Source organism: Dendrobates tinctorius, unplaced genomic scaffold, assembly GCF_039654945.1.
Source record: "Dendrobates tinctorius isolate UK_male_01 unplaced genomic scaffold, ASM3965494v1 ptg000018l, whole genome shotgun sequence".
In the NCBI taxonomy this organism is placed as follows: Eukaryota; Metazoa; Chordata; class Amphibia; order Anura; family Dendrobatidae; genus Dendrobates; species Dendrobates tinctorius.
In genome coordinates this window covers 20624527-20645099 of record NW_027361686.1, presented here as the reverse complement: position 1 = coordinate 20645099, position 20573 = coordinate 20624527, and the positions used below count along the sequence as shown (strand labels likewise).

The 20573-nt window shown below is 44.9% G+C and overlaps 1 protein-coding gene across 1 annotated transcript in view; it reads right to left on the bottom strand.

The window, feature by feature from the left end:
* LOC141082600 (olfactory receptor 5V1-like) overlaps positions 1–19919 on the bottom strand; it is a 31656-nt gene extending 11737 nt beyond the window's left edge. The window contains exons 1-2 of the mRNA XM_073566581.1: positions 19026–19919; positions 15082–15148 (exon numbers count right to left, since the gene is read on the bottom strand). Of these exons, the coding sequence (XP_073422682.1) occupies positions 15082–15148; positions 19026–19919 (961 nt within the window). The remainder of the gene's footprint in view (positions 1–15081; positions 15149–19025) is intronic.
* Between the last annotated feature and the right edge of the window lie 654 nt (positions 19920–20573).

Below are 20573 nucleotides of genomic sequence, written 5' to 3'. Positions count from 1 at the left end.
AGCACGAAACCCAACAGTGCCGTCAAGGACAACAGTCACTGCGGCACAATGTAGCAATACAATACTCAAAGCAGTCACTGTAGACCCCGATGACACTGTTGGGTTTCCTATTGGAATAGACGTCTTCATCCCGTTGTGGAACCTAGACAAAACACATTCATTAGAATAATCAAATTTAAATTGAATAAAAAGTTACAAAAAAAGAAACATAAAAAAGAGTAAAAATAGAAGATAAAAAATAAAGAACATTACAAATCATTTGATACATACATTCCGTATCACCACCGGGACTTGGCTTCGCTGCTCCTGCTCTTCGCCCTCACTAGTCCCATCCGCAGAAGATGATGATGACGATGTCTTAAAAAAGTAGAAAAAAACGTAAGAGATTTGGAGAAGCAGCAGATATACTTACCAGATGCACGAAAATAATCACCTCACGGTCTGCTTGCGCCAATTCCTGCCGCGATGGGGAATACTCGGATTCTGAAGACATACTGCATGTAAAAATAATAAAAATCATTAGTACATACATAATTTAAAAGGACAGGCATATAATGTAATATACTCACATTCTTCGCTGATATAAGATGGGTTCCTTGTTGACTGTCTGCTCTCCAATCTGTCAGTGTAGTAGTGGCAGAGTTTTGGCAGGCACCTCCTTTATATAGACTTTTTTTTTTTTACTTTAGAAGATTATAACTAGTACAACAAATGGTCACTACCAAAAAAACGCAGCGCTAAAAAAACGCTTACATGCGCATGCCAGTGCGCACGTATGCGCATCCATAGGCTATAATGGCCATTTTTAGCGCAAAACGTGCGCATACGTGCGCATGCGCTTTTTTGCAGGGCCAAAAAATGCAACTTGCTGCGTCTGGAAAATACAATCGCACACCCCAAAAAAACGCAGCGCATGAAAATCGCATACATGCGCATGCCAGCGCGCAGGTATGCGCACCCATGTTAAATATAGGGGAAAAAACGCATGCGCACGTATGCGTTTTTTTACAGCGCAAAAAAACGCAAATGTGAAACCAGCCTTAATCTGACATTTCCCTCTCCGTGGGTGTCACCATAATAACACTCCGACAGCAGTCGTGCTGTCTGGGCGTTATGTTTGACCCCGATCTCTCCTTCACCTCCCATATACAATCTCTTGCCCGCTCATGCCGCTTACACCTAAAGAACATCTCTAGAATCTGCATTTTCTCACCATGAAAACAACAAAAACCCTCACTGTCGCCCTGATCCACTCCTGCCTGGACTACTGTAACGCTCTATTAATTGGCCTCCCCCTCACTCAACTCTCCCCTCTCCAGTCCATCCTTATTGCAGCAGCCAGGGTTGTCCATCTGGCTAATCGTTTCTCAGACGCGTCCACTCTTTGCCAGTCATTACACTGGCTGCCCATTCATTACAGGATACAATTCAAAGTACTTGTTCTCACCCACAAAGCTATCCACAGTGCGGCACCCCCTTACATCTCCTCCCTCATTTCTGTCTATCGGCCTAACCGACCACTGCGCTCTGCAAATGACTTTCGACAAACCTCTGCCCTAATCCGTACCTCCCACTCCCGACTCCAAGACTTCTCCCGTGCTGCACCAATCCTCTGGAATGCTCTACCCCAAGATATTAGGACCATCCACAATTTGCATAGTTTTAGGCGCGCGCTCAAAACACATTTGTTCAGAGCGGCCTATCACATTCAGTAATCAAAGTCATTTTATGCTTGTGTGTGTGTAGCCCATTCACTATCTCCATCTATCCCCCACCCCCTGAAGATAGCTGGACCATCATTGTAAATACATCATTGTAAATACAAACCTGTGCTTTGTATCGCCCCCACCTCATTGTAGATTGTAAGCTCCCACGAGCAGGGTCGTCTTATTTCGCTTTAATTATTGTATTGTTAACGTTATTACTTACAGTCATATGTAAAAGTTTGGGCACCCCTATTAATGTTAACCTTTTTTCTTTATAACAATTTTGGTTTTTGCAACAGCTATTTCTGTTTCATATATCTAATAACTGATGGACTCAGTTATATTTCTGGATTCAAATGAGGTTTATTGTACTAACAGAAAATGTGCAATCTGCATTTAAACAAAATTTGACCGGTGCAAAAGTATGGGCACCCTTATCATTTTCTTGATTTGAACACTCCTAACTACTTTTTACTGACTTCCTGAAGCACTAAATTGGTTTTGTAACCTCATTGAGCTTTGAACTTCATAGCCAGGTGTATCAAATCATGAGAAAAGGTATTTCAAGTGGCCACTTGCAAGTAGTTCTCCTATTTGATTCTCCTATGAAGAGTGGCATCATGGGCTCCTCAAAACAACTCTCAAATGATCTGAAAACAACATAGCTTTTCAGGGGAAGGATACAAAAAGTTGTCTCAGAGATTTAACCTGTCAGTTTCCACTGTGAGGAACATAGTAAGGAAATGGAAGAACACAGGTACAGTTCTTGTTAAGCCCAGAAGTGGCAGGCCAAGAAAAATATCAGAAAGACAGAGAAGAAGAATGGTGGGAACAGTCAAGGACAATCCACAGACCACCTCCAAAGACCTGCAGCATCATCTTGCTGCAGATGGTGTCACTGTGCATCGGTCAACAATACAGCGCACTTTGCACAAGGAGAAGCTGTATGGGAGAGTGATGCGAAAGAAGCCGTTTCTGCAAGCACGCCACAAACAGAGTCACCTGAGGTATGCAAAAGCACATTTGGACAAGCCAGTTACATTTTGGAAGAAGGTCCTGTGGACTGATGAAACAAAGATTGAGTTGTTTGGTCATACAAAAAGGCGTTATGCATGCGCTGTATTGTTGACCGATGCACAGTGACACCATCTGCGCTGCGGAATATGTTGGCGCTATATAAATAAAGATTATTATTATTATTGTCTGTACAAGTCTCCTCTAAAATGTAAAGTGCTGTGGAATATGTTGGCACTATAGAAATAAAATAATAAATAATTATTATTATTACTGTCTAGTACACTGGTTATAGCAGTATATGGTTTATGTAGAGGTCGGAAATGTGAAGAGGCTGATGGAAAGCAGTGAGCCAAAGATACAGTTAGGTCCATATATATTTGGACAGAGACAACATTTTTCTAATTTTGGTTCGAGACATTACCAGAATGAATTTTAAACAAAACAATTCAGATGCAGTTGAAGTTCAGACTTTCAGCTTTCATTTGAGGGTATCCACATTAAAATTGGATGAAGGGTTTAGGAGTTTCAGCTCCTTAACATGTGCCACCCTGTTTTTAAAGGGACCAAAAGTAATTGGACAGATTAAATAATTGTAAATAAAATGTTCATTTCTATTACTTGTGTGGTGTTTGCAGGATGCAGTGACGAGTCGCGAGACTGTTAGGTGCTTTCTATCTTAACGCTTATAAGACCAGAGGGAACTTTCCTCAGTCCCGGCCTGATCACCAAAAGGGGTAACATGGGTTGCCCTCGCAGGGGGTTCTATACAAGCACACACAAACGGGTAGAACATGACTACTTCCGGCAACAGCCGGTAACTATAATGCTGTGGTATGGCCGACTACAGGTCCTTAATTATAAAGTCAACTTAGCCGTCCAGACGTCCCTCGCCGTTCGGGTTGGTGGTCTTTCGGCGTAGTAGATGCTGGGCCCAGTTGCTGAGGCAATGACGAAGACTTCGCGCACTCCGGCGCGCTGATGACACTGGAGCCCCACAGGCTCCGGCGTAGTCCTTGGACGGTTGGGCCGCAGCCCCTGGCCTGGGGCAAGCGGCAGCGATGTGTGGTGGCAAATGACAGGCCACCTGCGCAGCTAATGGCTGCGACGGGGAGTCCGCGCTCAGCAGAGGCCCGGCCCCTGCTGCGGCCCGGAGTGGGACAGTGGTAGTCGCCGGCGGTACTGTACTTGCCGTGGCCACTAGTGAGAACAGGGCAACTGCAGGTGGCGGGGAAGAGGCTGCAGTCGCGAGGTGGAGCGAGACCGCAGCGGCCGCGGGTGACCGCAGGTAGGCCACAGCTGCGGGCTGAGGGGAGGCGGCAGCGGTCGCGGGTTGAGCTGGGGCCACAGTGGCCACGGGCTGGAGCGGGGCGGCAACGGCCGTGAATGATCGCAGGCAGGCCGCAGCCGCGGGCTGGAAGAAGGTGGCGGCCGCCGCTGGTCGACACGGGGCAGCGGTTCTCGGACGGTCGTCTCGGCGCTGTCCCACTGATGTCCAGGGGAAGTATCCCTCCTGTCTCTGGCCTCCTTCCTGGCTCTGGTGAGTCGCTCTGGCTCTCAGTCGCTCCCACAATCTCCTGCTCCTTCTGTCTCATTCTGCTGACTCATCGTCCCGGGAATTCGCCTCCTCCTTTGTACTGGTCCCTCCTCCAGCCAATCTGTCTGTCACAACGGTCCGTCCCCAAACTCTGTCCCCTGGAAACAGTTTCCCCGGAACCCAGGTGACGGTCCCCTTGGTTCCTACCTGGACACTCGACGGGGACCCTCTCTCCCACACTTGGTTGGAAACCCTTTGTTGGCAATGACTGCCTGAAGTCTTGAACTCATGGACATCACCAGACGCTGTGTTTCCTCCTTTTTGATGCTCTGCCAGGCCTTCACTGTGGTGGTTTTCAGTTGCTGTTTGTTTGTGGGCCTTTCTGTCTGAAGTTTAGTCTTTAATAAGTGAAATGCATGCTCAGTTGGGTTGAGATCAGGTGACTGACTTGGCCATTCAAGAATATTCCACTTCTTTGCTTTAATAAACTCCTGGGTTGCTTTGGCTTTATGTTTTGGGTCATTGTTCATCTGTAGTATGAAACGACGACCAATCAGTTTGGCTGCATTTGGCTGGATCTGAGCACACAGTATGGCTCTGAATACCTCAGAATTCATTCAGCTGCTTCTGTCCTGTGTCACATCATCAATAAACACTAGTGACCCAGTGCCACTGCCAGCCATGCATGCCCAAGCCATCACACTGCCTCCGCCGTGTTTTACAGATGATGTGGTATGCTTTGGATCATGAGCTGTACCACGCCTTCGTTATACTTTTCTCTTTCCATCATTCTGGTAGAGGTTGATCTTGGTTTCATCTGTCTAAAGAATGTTCTTCCAGAACTGTGCTGGCTTTTTTAGATGTTTTTTAGCAAAGTCCAGTCTAGCCTTTTTATTCTTGATGATTATGCAGTGAACCCTCTGTATTTACTTTCATGCAGTCTTCTCTTTATGGTAGATTTGGATATTGATATGCCTACCTCCTGGAGAGTGTTGTTCACTTGGTTGGCTGTTGTGAAGGGGTTTCTCTTCACCATGGAGACTATTCTGCGATCATCCACCACTGTTGTCTTCCATGGGCGCCCAGGTCTTTTTGCATTGATGAGTTCACCAGTGCTTTCTTTCTTTCTCAGGATGTACCAAACTGTAGATTTTGCCACTCCTCATGTTGTAGCAATTTCTCGGATGGGTGTTTTCTGTTTTTGCAGCTTAAGCATGGCTTGTTTCACCTGCATGAAGAGCTCTTTTGACAGCATGTTTCCTTCACAGCAAAACCTTCCACATGCAAGCACCACACCTCAAATCAACTCCAGGCCTTTTATCTGCTTAATTGAGAATGACATAACAAAGGGATTGCCCACACCTGTCCATGAAATAGCCTTGGAGTCAATTGTCCAATTACTTTTGGTCCCCTTAAAAACAGGGTGGCACATGTTAAGGAGCTGAAACTCCTAAACCCTTCATCCATTTTTAATGTGGATACCCTCAAATGAAAGCTGAAAGTCTGAACTTCAACTGCATCTGAATTGTTTTGTTTAAAATTCATTGTGGTAATGTCTCGAACCAAAATTAGAAAAATGTTGTCTCTGTCCAAATATATATGGACCTAACTGTATATGTGTTACATTCTGCAAGGACGAGTTATGGATGAAAGAAGATGTCATGGCAGTTGGGGCCTACTGGTAAAAAAAGGGAAATTTAATGACTACCATCGGCGAGAATGTCACCAATGAGTTATGGTACTATAGGATTTCCACATACAGTATATTATTATTAGAGTTGAGCGATACCGTCCGATACTTCAAAGTATCGGATCGGAATGGATCGGCCGATCTTAAAAAAAAGTATCGGTATCGCCGATTCCGATACCGGAAGTCCCATTCAAGTCTATGGGACTTCCGGTATCGGAATAAGAAAAATCCTGTTTTTCCCTTGTACAGCCTCTCTGGGGTCTGTACGGGCCTTTCGGGGGGCTGTGCCGGCCTGCCAGGGGGTCTGTGCAGGCTCCGGTGGTCTGTGCCGGCCTGCGGGGGGCTGTGCCGGCCTGCCAGGGGGGCTGTGCAGGCTCCGATGGGCTGTGCCGGCCTGCCGGGGGGCTGTGCCGGCCTGCCGGGGGGCTGTGCAGGCTCCGGGGGGCTGTGCCGGCCTGCCGGGGGGCTGTGCCGGCCTGCCGGGGGTCTGTGCAGGCATCGTACGATGGGACTACAAGTCCCATCGGGCGATGCCTGCTACCATGACAGTGATTGACACATTAGCCAATGATGGGACAGTAGTAGTCCCATCATCCGGCTAATGTGTTGAATGTAAAAAAAAAAAAAAAATTACATGCTACATACACTCACTGGCCACTTTATTAGGTACACCATGCTAGTAAGGGGTTGGACCCCCTTTTGCCTTCAGAACTGCCTCAATTCTTCGTGGCAGAGATTCAACAAGGTGCTGGAAGCATTCCTCAGAGATTTTGGACCATATTGACATGATGGCATCACACAGTTGGCGCAGATTTGTCGGCTGCACATCCCTGATGCGAATCTCCCGTTCCACCACATCCCAAAGATGCTCTATTGGATTGAGATCTGGTGACTGAGGAGGCCATTTGAGTACAGTAAACTCATTGTCATGTTCAAGAAACCAATCTGAGATGATTCGAGCTTTATGACATGGCGCATTATCCTGCTGAAAGTAGCCATCAGATGTTGGGTACATTGTGGTCATAAAGGGATGGACATGGTCAGCAACAATACTCAGGTAGGCTGTGGCGTTGCAACGATGCTCAATTGGTACCAAGGGGCCCAAAGAGTGCCCAGAAAAAATTCCCCACACCATGACACCACCACCACCAGCCTGAACCGTTGATACAAGGCAGGATGGATCCATGCTTTCATGTTGTTTACGCCAAATTCTGACCCTACCATCCGAATGTCGCAGCAGAAATCGAGACTCATCAGACCAGGCAACGTTTTTCCAATCTTCTACTGTCCAATTTCGATGAGCTTGTGCAAATTGTAGCCTCAGTTTCCTGTTCTTAGCTGAGAGGAGTGGTACCCAGTGTGGTCTTCTGCTGCTGTAGCCCATCTGCCTCAAAGTTCGACGCACTGTGCGTTCAGAGATGCTCTTCTGCCTACCTTGGTTGTAACGGGTGGCAATTTGAGTCACTGTTGCCTTTCTATCAGCTCGAACCAGTCTGCCCATTCTCCTCTGACCTCTGGCATCAACATGGCATTTCCGGCCACAGAACTGCCGCTCACTGGATTTTTTTTCTTTTTCGGACCATTCTCTGTAAACCCTAGAGATGGTTGTGCGTGAAAATCCCAGTAGATCAGCAGTTTCTGAAATTCTCAGACCAGCCCTTCTGGCACCAACAATCATGCCACGTTCAAAGGCACTCAAATCACCTTTCTTCCCCATACTGATGCTCGGTTTGAACTGCAGGAGATTGTCTTGACCATGTCTACATGCCTAAATGCACTGAGTTGCCGCCATGTGATTGGCTGATTAGAAATTAAGTCTTAACACACAGTTGGACAGGTGTACCTAATAAAGTGGCCAGTGAGTGTACATACAACATGCATACTACATACATGCTACATTCATACTACATACTACATACATGCTACATTCATACTACATATATACTACATGCAACATACATACTACATACATACTACATGCAACATACATACTACATATATACTACATGCATGCAACATGCATACTACATATATACTACATGCTACATACATACTACATATATGCTACATACATACTACATATATACTACATGCATGCTACATACATACTACATACATACTACATATATGCTACATACATACTACATGCTACATACATACTACATATATACTACATGCATGCTACATACATACTACATGCTACATACATACTACATATATACTACATACATACCACATACATACTACATACATACTACATACATGCTACATACATACTACATATATACTACATGCATGCTACATACATACTGCATGCTACATGCATGCTACATACATACTACATACATACTACATGCTACATACATACCACATATATACTACATACATACTACATACAATACATTCATACAATACATACATAGACATACAGTACATATAACATAGAGTAACATACTTACCAATACTTGTCACATTGTTCCCCGAAGCCATTGTCTTTTACGGAATAAATATTAACATAACAAACCACAGAAATACTCACCCACGATCCGAAGCAGTCCACGAGTGTGTCCCACGACGATCTTGGGTAGAGAACTGCAGCATCAGCTGTTGCTGCCGTTCTCTACGGGCTGTAGGAATCCAATGACGGAAGGTAGGTATCCTTCCGCACTGTATTCCTCCGCCACTTAAAAAAAAAAAAAGTCCCTAGTCTCACTTTATGCCATTGCTGTGTGGGAAATTCCCACGCAGCAATGGCATAAAGTGAGACTAGGGACTTTTTTTTTTTTTAAGTGGCGGAGGAATACAGTGTGGAAGGATACCTACCTTCCGTCATTGGATTCCTGCAGCCCGTAGAGAACGGCAGCAACAGCTGATGCTGCAGTTCTCTACCCAAGATCGTCGTGGGACACACTCGTGGACTGCTTCGGATCGTGGGTGAGTATTTCTGTGGTTTGTTATGTTAATATTTATTCCGTAAAAGACAATGGCTTCGGGGAACAATGTGACAAGTATTGGTAAGTATGTTACTCTATGTTATATGTACTGTATGTCTATGTATGTATTGTATGAATGTATTGTATGTAGTATGTATGTAGTATATATGTGGTATGTATGTAGCATGTAGTATGTATGTAGCATGCATGTAGCATGTAGTATATATGTAGTATGTATGTAGCATGTAGTATGTATGTAGCATGCATGTAGTATATATGTAGTATGTATGTAGCATGTAGTATGTATGTAGTATGTATGTAGTATATATGTAGTATGTATGGAGCATGTAGTATGTATGTAGCATGCATGTAGTATATATGTAGTATGTATGTAGCATGTAGTATGTATGTAGCATGCATGTAGTATGTATGTAGTATGTATGTAGTATATATGTAGTATGTATGTAGCATGTAGTATGTATGTAGCATGCATGTAGTATATATGTAGTATGTATGTAGCATGTAGTATGTAGCATGCATGTAGTATGTATGTAGTATATATGTAGTATGTATGTAGCATGTAGTATGTATGTAGCATGCATGTAGTATATATGTAGTATGTATGTAGCATGTAGTATGTATGTAGCATGCATGTAGTATGTATGTAGTATGTATGTAGTATATATGTAGTATGTATGTAGCATGTAGTATGTATGTAGCATGCATGTAGTATATATGTAGTATGTATGTAGCATGCATGTAGTATGTATGTAGTATGTATGTAGCATGTAGTATGTATGTAGCATGCATGTAGTATATATGTAGTATGTATGTAGCATGTAGTATGTATGTAGCATGCATGTAGTATATATGTAGTATGTATGTAGCATGTAGTATGTATGTAGCATGCATGTAGTATATATGTAGTATGTATGTAGCATGTAGTATGTATGTAGCATGCATGTAGTATATATGTAGTATGTATGTAGCATGTAGTATGTATGTAGCATGCATGTAGTATATATGTAGTATGTATGTAGCATGTAGTATGTATGTAGCATGCATGTAGTATATATGTAGTATGTATGTAGCATGTAGTATGTATGTAGCATGCATGTAGTATATATGTAGTATGTATGTAGTATGTATGTAGCATGTAGTATGTATGTAGCATGCATGTAGTATGTATGTAGTATTTTTTTTTTTTTAACATTTAACACATTAGCCGGATGATGGGACTACTACTGTCCCATCATTGGCTAATGTGTCAATCACTGTCATGGTAGCAGGCATCGCCAGATGGGACTTGTAGTCCCATCGGACGATGCTTGCACAGACCCCCGGACATCAGCACAGCCCCCCGGCAGGCCGGCACAGCCCCCCGGCAGGCCGGTACAGACCCCCACAGGGTGCACAGACCACCGGCAGGCCGGCACAGCCCCCCGGCAGGCCGGTACAGACCCCCACAGGGTGCACAGACCACCAGCAGGCCGGCACAGCCCCCCGGCAGGCCGGTACCGACCCCGGGCAGTCCACACAGCCCCCCAGCAGGCCGGCACAGCCCCCCGGCAGGCCGGCAGAGACCCCCGGAAGGCCCGAAATGACGGCGCATCATGATGCGCACACACCGCGCATCATGATGACGTCAGGCTGTCAATCAACTTTGAACTTCCGATTCCGATGCCGACTTCCGATATTGAAAAAATATCGGAAGTCGGTATCGGAATTCCGATACAGCAAGTATCGGCCGATACCCGATACTTGCGGTATCGGAATGCTCAACACTAATTATTATTAATAGTTATTATAGCACCATTTATTTCATGGCACTTTACATGTGAGGAGGGGTATACATAATAAAAGCAAGTACAGTAATCTTAAACAATAAAATTTGCAATTGGTACAGGAGGAGAGAGGACCCTGCCCGCAAAGACTCACAATCTACAAGGGATGAGTGGGGATAAAGTAGACGAAGGTAGAGCAGGTCATGCAGTGGCTTGGTCAATCCGTGGTTACTGCAGGTTGTATTCTTGTTGGAAGAGGTAGGTCTTTAGGTTCTTTTTGAAGGTTTCTATGGTAGGAGAGAGTCTGATATGTTGTGGTAGAGAGTCCCAGAGTAGGGGTGATGCGTGGGAGAAATCTTGTATGCGATTGTGGGAAGAGAAGATAAGAGGGGAGTAGAAAAGGTGATATTATGAGGATCGGAGTTTGCGTGCAGGTAAGTACCGGGAGATGAAGTCATAGATGTATGGAGGGCAAAGGTTGTGGATGGCTTTGTATGCCATGGTTAGGGTTTTGAACAGGAGTAATGGGTAATGGGGAGCCAGTGCAGGGATTGACAGAGGGTACAGGCCAGGGACAGGTGGTTTAGTCAGGCAGCAGAGTTTAGAATAGATTGGAATGGTGCGAGAGTATTAGAGGGGAGGCCGCAGAGCAGGAGGTTGCAGTAGTTAAGGCAGGAGATGATGACGGCATGGACTAGGGTTTTTGCAGATTCTTGGTTGAGGAATGTACGGATCTGTAAAATATTTTTGAGTTTTAGTCGGCAGGAAGTGGAAATGGCTTGGATATGTGGTTTGAAGGAGAGATGAGTGTTAAGGATTATCAGCGAGCTTGTAGGACTGGGGAGAGTGGGCAGCCATTTACTTTAATGGATAGGTCCGTTGGGGGGGTCAAGTGAGATGGGTGAAAGATGATAAATTCTGTTTTGTCCTTATCAAGTTTTAGAAATCTAGTGGAGAAGGATGAAATAGCAGGCAGACATTGTAGGATTCTGGTTAGTAGGGAGGTGATATCTGGTCCAGAGTTGTAGATCTGTGTGAAATCAGCATAGAGGTGATACTGAAAGCCATGAGATTCTATGAGCTGTCTGAGGACAAAGGTGTAAATGGAGAAGAGCAGGGGCCATAGGACTGAGCCTCGTGGGACTCCGACAGATAGGGGGTGAAGTGAGGAGGTGGTGTACGAGTGGGAGACGCTGAATGTCCGGTCTGTTAGGTATGACGAGATCCAAGATAGGGCCAAGTCTGTCATACCAAGGGATGAGAATGGTCCACTGTGTCAAAGGCATAGGACAGGTCCAGGAGGAGAAGAACAGAGTAGTGTCGCTTGGTGTCAGGAAAATATGAACATTTTCCATGGTTTTGATTACACATACAGAGATATTGGCTGCAGTTCCTTGGTTTTTGAGTGACACGCTGCTCCTCCCCAATTAGGTTTGTGCAGTGCACATACACAAAGCACCCTGTGCAGGCTTAGCTCACAGACATCCTCCTCCTCACATAGCTGCAGTTCCCTTTGTTTGTCTGTAATTCTATCCCACTCTTTCCCCCTCCCTCGGGAATGTGGCTTATGACCAGCTAACTCAGGCTTTGTTTAAAAGCACATGGTTCTTTGTATATTCAGGATCGAATATAACACAGAATATTCATAGAGACAGGAAACTTATATTTTTGGAATCTGCATGGTTAGAGCTATCCACAGGTGGGTTTTGAAGCTTCTACTCCCACCAGAAATCGAGTAAAGGGTTTATGGTTCCCAGTAACACATACATATTGGTATCAAAAGAAAGGTAATTTTGTAATAAGAAAAATGATACCCCTGTCATCTCATTTCAAGGTTTCCACCCAGAGTTATGAGTAGTAGTTTCTTAATAACTTTCTAAAGGGGGCATAACCAGCCACCCTGTGAGGTCATCCAGTGAGACGACTCTTAGTTTGGGCAAAGGTATAAAGCTCAGAGGCCCAGACAAAGGGGGGTCATTTGCCCAGGTGCCAGCTAGGAAGCTGTGCTGATAGACCATTTTCCCTTGGGGAAGGTGCCCCTCCCCCCCTCTACATGGTGTGCCATGGACTCATAAGAGTAAGTATCTGTACTAGAGATGAGCGACTTTGCCTTTTTTTCGGGTCGAGTCGGGTTTCATGAAACCCAACTTTCTCAAAAGTCGGGTCAAACGAAATCGGCCGATTATCGTGAAAAGTCAATGGGGAAGAAAAGTCGGCAGTAAGTGGAGGACAGGAAACACACCTACAGTGCCCATTTTAATGGCAAAAACATCAATTCTTAGTACTTAAGCTTGTCAACCTTAATTTACTTTATAATAATAGTTAGGCATTGAAAACTGGGGGTTATTTGGCTAAAGTTGTGGGGGGGTAGGGCTGGCTCCAGATTTTCGTGGGCCCAGGGCCAAAGAGTGTCAATGGGCTCCTTTAACACATGCCACAATTCGTGATCCTCTGATACGGCAGAGAAATAGCGGTATAGTACAATGAAAAAAACTTCACTTTTTACATCTCATGACTGATATCCATTTTAAATTCTCCAATAGCTCCAGAAACGGACAGTATATTACTCCATACAGTATTATGGCCACCGCATAGTGTGCTATACAGAGTAATGAGGCCCATATATTTCTCCATACAGAATCATTGGTCCCATATAATGTTTGAAACAGTGTATGATGAGCTACACATAATGCTACAGTATATGTTGGTCCCCATGGATGAAGCTCCACTGTGTTATGGGCCCAATTAATGCTCCATATATAATGGGCCCCATTTCTAATGCTCCAGTGCATAATGGGCCCTGTAAATGCTGCTCCAGTGTCTGATGTCCACCTTTGGAATACTCCAGTGTAAGGTGGGCCTCATATATCATTCTCCAGAGTATAGCGCTCCCCAAAAATTGCTGTCCCAACATTGAAAACAATTAAATAAGTCTCCTCGCTAGGGAATCCCTGTACTAGTCTAGACTCCTCGTCGTCCCCATCTTCCATCTCTCTGCACTTGGACTGTTTAGGCAGAGGGCGCACAGACGTGATGTCATCGCGCTCTCTGACCAGAATGTCACTGTCAGGAAACGCGGAAGACGTTACGGCAGTGGAGCAGGGAGAGGTAAGTATTTCAACTTTGCAAGTGCTGTGATTCTGAGCAAGCACGGGGGGGCCCACTCGTTGGCGACGGCACTGGCACAGGGCCCCTCATAGTACGCCGGTGTGTCTGACAGCGGGTGTGCACCCCTACCGTCAGAGACACTTGATTCTACTATGAGGGACCTTGTGCCAGTGCCAGTGCCTTTGCCAAACAGTGTGCCCACCCACCTGTCCAGGGCAGCGGCACTCGCACGGGTGCATGTGTCAGGTGGTGACCCCAGCCCTGTGGGGGGAGGCAGCCCAGTTAGGGAGGTGGAAAAATTGGCATATGTTGATGTTGGACATTCAGCAGCTGCAAATGGAGTAATTGGAGAAGTCCGAGGAAGAGGAGGACAAAAGCAAGCCATTTTTCTGGCAACCTACGTGTCAGCAGGGGAGGGTGGGACAAAATCCTTTGAAACCCATGCATGGTTCATTTTAATGAAGGTTAGATCATCAACATTTTGGGTCGACAGACGCGTCCTTTTTTCTGTCAGGATTGATCCAGCAGCACTGAAGACTCGTTCAGATAACACACTAGCAGCAGGGCAAGGGAGCTCCTGTAAGGCATATTGTGTCAATTCAGGCCAGGTGTCAAGTTTACTGGCCCAATAATCCTTAATGTGCGTCAAAGTTTGCATGAGCAGACGCATAAGTGGGATGCTCATGCTTATGATGGCATCATCTGCGCTTACCAGCCGTGTGCATTCCTCAAAACACTGAAGGACTTTACAGAGGTCTTTCAGCTTCGACCACTGCACACCAGACAATTCCATGTTTGCCTGCAAACTGCCTGCCCGTGTATCCTCCCACAAATTAATTACAGCCTGCCTCTGTTTGCACAGCCTCTGAACCATATGCAGGGTGGAGTTCCACCTTGTTGCAACGTCGATAATTAGGCGGTGCTTGGGAAGGTGGAGCAATCGCTGCAGCTTCTGCATACGACTGGAGTGTACGGGCGACCGATGGATGTGTGAACACAGTCTTCGCACCTTATGGAGCAGGGCTGTTAACTCCGGATAATTATTGAGGAAGCACTGCACCACCAGGTTCAAGGTGTGAGCCAGGCAAGGTATGTGTCTGAGTTTTGAAAGGGTTATGGCTGCCACAAAATCCCGGCCGTTATCACTAACTACCTTGCCTGCCTCAAGATGTAGACTGCCCAGCCATGACTCAGTTTGTCGCTGCAAGTAGTCGGCCAGTACCTCCGCGGTGTGTCTGTTGTATCGCAAACACATCATCTTCAACACAGCATGCTGAGGCTTACCACTAGCTGTTCGATAGTGGGACACCTCGTGTGCAACACTGGCGGCTGCAGATGGAGTGCTCGTGCGACTGTGCTCTGTGGACGAGCTTTCGCTTCTGGAGGAGGAGGAGGAGGAGGGTCGAACGCCTACAGCCAACTGTTTCCTATACCGTGGGCTAGGCAGCACTGTCCCACCGCCGCTGTCCCCTGTGGATCCTGCATCCACCACATTAACCCAGTGTGCAGTGATGGACATGTAACGGCCCTGGCCATGCCTACTGGACCATGCATCTGTTGTGAGGTGCACCTTTCCACTCACTGATTGCTTGAGTTCATTGGACAATGCGGTCTTTCACATGCACGTGGAGGGCTGGGATGGCTTTTCGCGAAAAGAAGTGCCGACTGGGTAGGTCATAGCATGGTACTGCGTAGGCCATGAGCTCGCGGAAAGCTTTGCTTTCAACCAACCGGTAGGGCATCATCTCTAATGAGATTTGTTTGGCAATATGGGCATTGAAAGCCAGTGTACACGGATGAGAGGATGAGTACTTTCTTGTTCTACTCAGTGTCTCTGGTAGGGTGAGCTGGACTTGAGAGCTGCATATGGTGGAACTAGCGGTGGACATGGCGGACTGAGAGAGGGTTGGTGATGGTGATGGTGTTGGTGGTGTTGCTGATGGCCTAGATTCAGTCTTTCGTAGCAATAACATTGTGATTCCATTACTGCTTTGCCCTTGCGACGACACCTCGACATTTGCTGCTGGTGGTGTGCTAGCCGGTGGGCTTACAGTGGGGGAAGCGATGTAGCATTGCTGACTACCTTCATTCGGAGCAGGTGCACATGTGGTACGTGAGGTTTGGTAATCCATCCACACTTGCAAGTGCATGGTGGTTAAATGTCTAAGCATGCAACTGGTATTCAAATTTCTCAGATATTTCCCTCGACTAAAGGTCTTTACGCACTTCTTACAGATAACTTTTGCCTGATCATTAGGAGTTTGTTTAAAAAAGTGCCACACTGCACTCTTCCTAAAGTACTGTGGAAGACATTTTGAGACCTTGCACACAGTGCTAATTTGACCGTCTGGCCAAGCTGTCCTGCAACTCTTTTGTTTTTTGTAACCTGTTTTTGGACTGCTACGGTCCTGCCAGATAACAGCTGTTGCGATGTTGTTGCCTGCTGCGGATCCTCCTCCTCCTCTTCTGAGCTATTGGCAGCGGCACCCTCTTCCCCCAATGGATGCCAATCTGGGTCAACAACTGGGTCATCCATCACCTCCTCTTCAATTTCATGTGTACCTTCCTCTGTGTCACCGTGTGAGGTGGTATAGTATCCGGGAAGGGGCACGAGAGTTTCATCAGGGTCTGATTCTGCCTCAGTACACTGCGAGGACAATGTAGTGCTCTGAGTGAATGTACCAGCAGAAAAATCTAGCAGTGGCTGTGCATCAGTGCACTCCATGTCAGATTCATCTTGGACTGGGGAATTCACGATTTGACTTGATAACCCAGGCATGGTATGTGAAAAGAGCTCCATGGAGTAATCGGTAGTGTGGCCTGCCACATCCTTCACTTTTGGTAGTGGTGAAGGACACAAGGAAAGGTGTTGTTCCTGACCAGGAGCCTCCAATGACGACTCAGTGCTTTTATTTTTTGAAACTTCAGAAGAGGAGGTGAGAGAGCTGGAGGCTGTGTCAGCAATGTAAGCCAAAACTTGTTCCTGAAGCTCCGGCTTTAAAAGTGGTTAACCTACTCCCAGAAAAGAGAGCCTTCGAGGCCTTGTGGAGCCAGACGATGATGCAGGCTCAACACCTCCTGCCTTAGGTGCTATTGTGCTTTTGCCACTACCAACAGATGCAACACCACCACCATCGGGACCAGCTGGCAACCCCCGCCCACTTCCATGGCGTCTTCCACCATACTTGCTCATTTTTGTGAAAATGTACCCAAAATACCACCAGCTATATGGTACTGTAAAACAAGGTAGAAGGTGTATCTACTATTGGTGAGAATTTGAATCTCACTATAGATTTGAGGACGCAGAACTATTGTCTCTGGCCCAGTAGAGATTACACCTCAATGTAACAGGCTGAAATTGGATGGTGAATGACAAGGTGTAGGGTGTCTATAGGATTGGTGAGAATTTGAATCTCACTATAGATTTGAGGTAGCAGAACTATTGTCTCTGGCCCAGTAGAGATTACACCTCAATATAACAGACTGAAATTGGATGGTGTATGACAAGGTGTAGGGTGTCTATAGGATTGGTGAGAATTTGAATCTCACTATAGATTTGAGGATGCAGAACTACGTATTGTCTGTGGCCCAGGAGAGATTACACCTCAATGTAACAGGCTGAAATTGGATGGTGTATGACAAGGTGGAGAGTGTCTATAGGATTGGTGAGATTTTTGATCTCACTAGAGATTTGAGGACGCTGACAATGATGCTCTTAGTCCAAGTATGGACGCAGGCAGCCTAATAAGCAGGACTGCTGCACAGTGCACACACAAAAGGGTGGAAAAATGAACCCTTGGTAACTGTGCAGAAAAGAGGATGAAAAGTATTTTTGCTTTTAAAAAAGCAGTTTGCACAGCAGTGTGCAAACAGCAATGCAGCTATCAGGGAGCCTTATAAGGCAGCCTAATTATCCAACAGAGCTGATGCACAAAAATAGAGCCTCCCCTGTCACTGCACACAAAGTGTTGTGTTGTAAGTGGAAATCACTAACAGCAGAAGCAGTTTTTTTGTTCTTCTTGCATGCCTAACGCTCTCCCTACAGAATCAGCAGCAGCAGCTCTCCCTATGCTAAGATCGGCAGAAGTAAGATGGCAGTCGGCGTTCACGCCCTTTTATAGCCCCTGTGACGCCACACAAAGCCAGCCAATCACTTGCATGCCCTTCTCAAAGATGATGGTGACCGATGCCTATGTCATCGCGTTGCCCACAGTGTGCGTCCTCCATCATTGGCTGAAAAAGGGCGCTGGAAGCATCTTTTGAAACACGACTTTGGCGCTCTGGTCACCGACCTCGTGGCCGACCTCGCACTATGGTCGGGTTTCATTTCATGAAACCCGACTTCAGCGAAAGTCGGCGACTTTTGAATATGACCGACCCGTTTCGCTCAACTCTAATCTGTACATTATGCACAAATATTGACTACAGAGAACGATTGTAAAAATGATATTACCATTATATGATTGATCCATGATGGTAATATCAATCTTGGAACAGTAGTTTTGGTTAATGATTAGTATGGGGGTATTATCACTGTGGGTATGGTCTGCTGGTATTACTTGTCTCTTACATTTCAGCATTGATGGAAATATTTGTACAGATGTAATAATTGGCATGACAACATTATTATGTCACTATCTGGTAGCATTATTTAATGATGTAACACTAGTATTGCAATAAATCTTTATTTTCTAAAATCTCAGACAGGGTCATATTTGTAATAAAGACCCCATCTGGAAAAGTTGTTATGGGAGGGGTTGTGCAGGGTTGAATGGGCCACTGTGCTTTCAAATAGCATGGCTGAATTTCAGTTCTATTCTAGCCATAATCATATGACTTTACCTCACAGTCATACTGTATGTGAGGTAAAGAGAAAAAAAAGAGCATGTGTTTACTGGGAGCGACATTGTGTAGCACATAAAATGACATGTTATAAGAGCAGAACAACAAGTGTATATTTGCCATTCAGGCCCCTATATAGAGGAGAACCTCAACTAATCCCACCATCTTTGTTACTGTATGGTAGGTGCAGGGCCCTCCTTTCAAGAGTATTTGCATTATTTGCAAATATACACATTAGCTAATGTCATGTAAGTAATGTTGATAGGTAATTACCTAACAGGCTTTTCTGTCCATGGTGGCAAACCCAAATGTTTGTTATTTTTTTCTATACCAAAAAAAAATAATTACATCATCTTATTGATTATTGCCCCAATTTTATTTCAAATAATCTTTCCAGCAGAAAGTCTTTACTATTGCCTTCCTGACCTCTTGGTTTCTCAGACAGTAAATAATCGGATTAAACAAAGGGGTTAAAACACTGTACAGAACAGAGGAGAGCTTCACAATGTCAAATGAATCTCCAGGTGCTGGTCCAATATAGTTGAAGTTTGCAGTCACATAGAACACTGTAACGACAATGAGGTGGGATGAGCAGGTAGAGAAAGCCTTCTTTCTTCCAATGGATGACTGTATCTTCAAGATAGTAGATATGATTTGTACATAGGAAGTGACAACAAACACAAATGGCGTCATCCCTAGAAAGACACTGACTATATACAATAGCAACTGACTAGTGTGTGTGTCAGTACAGGCCGCATTTAACATGCGGGGCACGTCACAAAAGAAATGATTGACATGCCTAGTTCCACAAAAGGTTAGTTTAGAGGTCATCAAGGTATGAAGGACGGAGTTTAAGAAACCACTAAACCAGGATGCTCCTACCAAGTATGAGCAGAACCTCTTATTCATAACGACCGAGTAATAGAGGGGGTTACATATGGCTACATAACGGTCATAAGCCATTGCGGCCAGAAGAAGACATTCTGACCCTCCAAGAGAGACAAAAAAGTAGAGTTGGGTGAAGCATCTATTAAAGGATATCCTTCTATTACCAGTGATGGCATTGACCAGCATAGATGGGAGGGTGACTGTAGAGTAACAGATGTCTAAAATGGATAAATAACTCAAGAAGAAATACATGGGAGTCTGGAGATGGTTGTCAATCCTTATAACACTAAATATTATCAGGTTTCCCAGTAGAATCATTGTATATATAGTTAGTATGAGAAATGACAGCAAAACCTGTCCACCTGAAAAGCCTAGTAGGATAAAATCACAAAAATAAGTCTGGTTTATAAGAGCCATCCAACGCTGAACCAGATTCTGGAAAAAAAAAGATTATTTATCACAATTGGAAAATTTATTTTATGATTTTTATATTTTGATTAATATGTGACTAACATTAGTGACATTAGTAGAAAAGCAGATAACACTGTAGTTATATTTTATTATTCTGCAAATCTTCCATCTGATGTTGAAGCTACATAGCAATACAATAATCATAATTTGTTACAGTGATTGGATTCCAGAGTAATTTTGTGACTTCTGATATTGCTACTATAATTTTTTACCTAACATTTTATAGCAGATTTATAACCACATTTCACAAAACAAATGGCAACTGTACTTTCGTAAACTTTACATAAATCAAAAGTACAAAGTTCTTCCCCTGCCCCGATTCCTAAACTCCCCATATACTCTGAAAAAAAGTTCTACTCTGTCTTGTTTATGACAAGATTGACTACCAGCACACTGAGATGTCAGTTTACACATCCTATTATACCCTATAGAGAAGGAGGTGTGAGGAGCAAAGTGAGAAATCAGGCAGAGGCTGAAACAGGAAGATCATGCTGTGCTTTCTATCAAGTTAATTTTAGCTCATCTCAAATCTGGATTCTACCTTCTCAGTAATGCTGCATAGGCTGACGATAACGCAATCCCAGGAAAGACAAAGGAGGT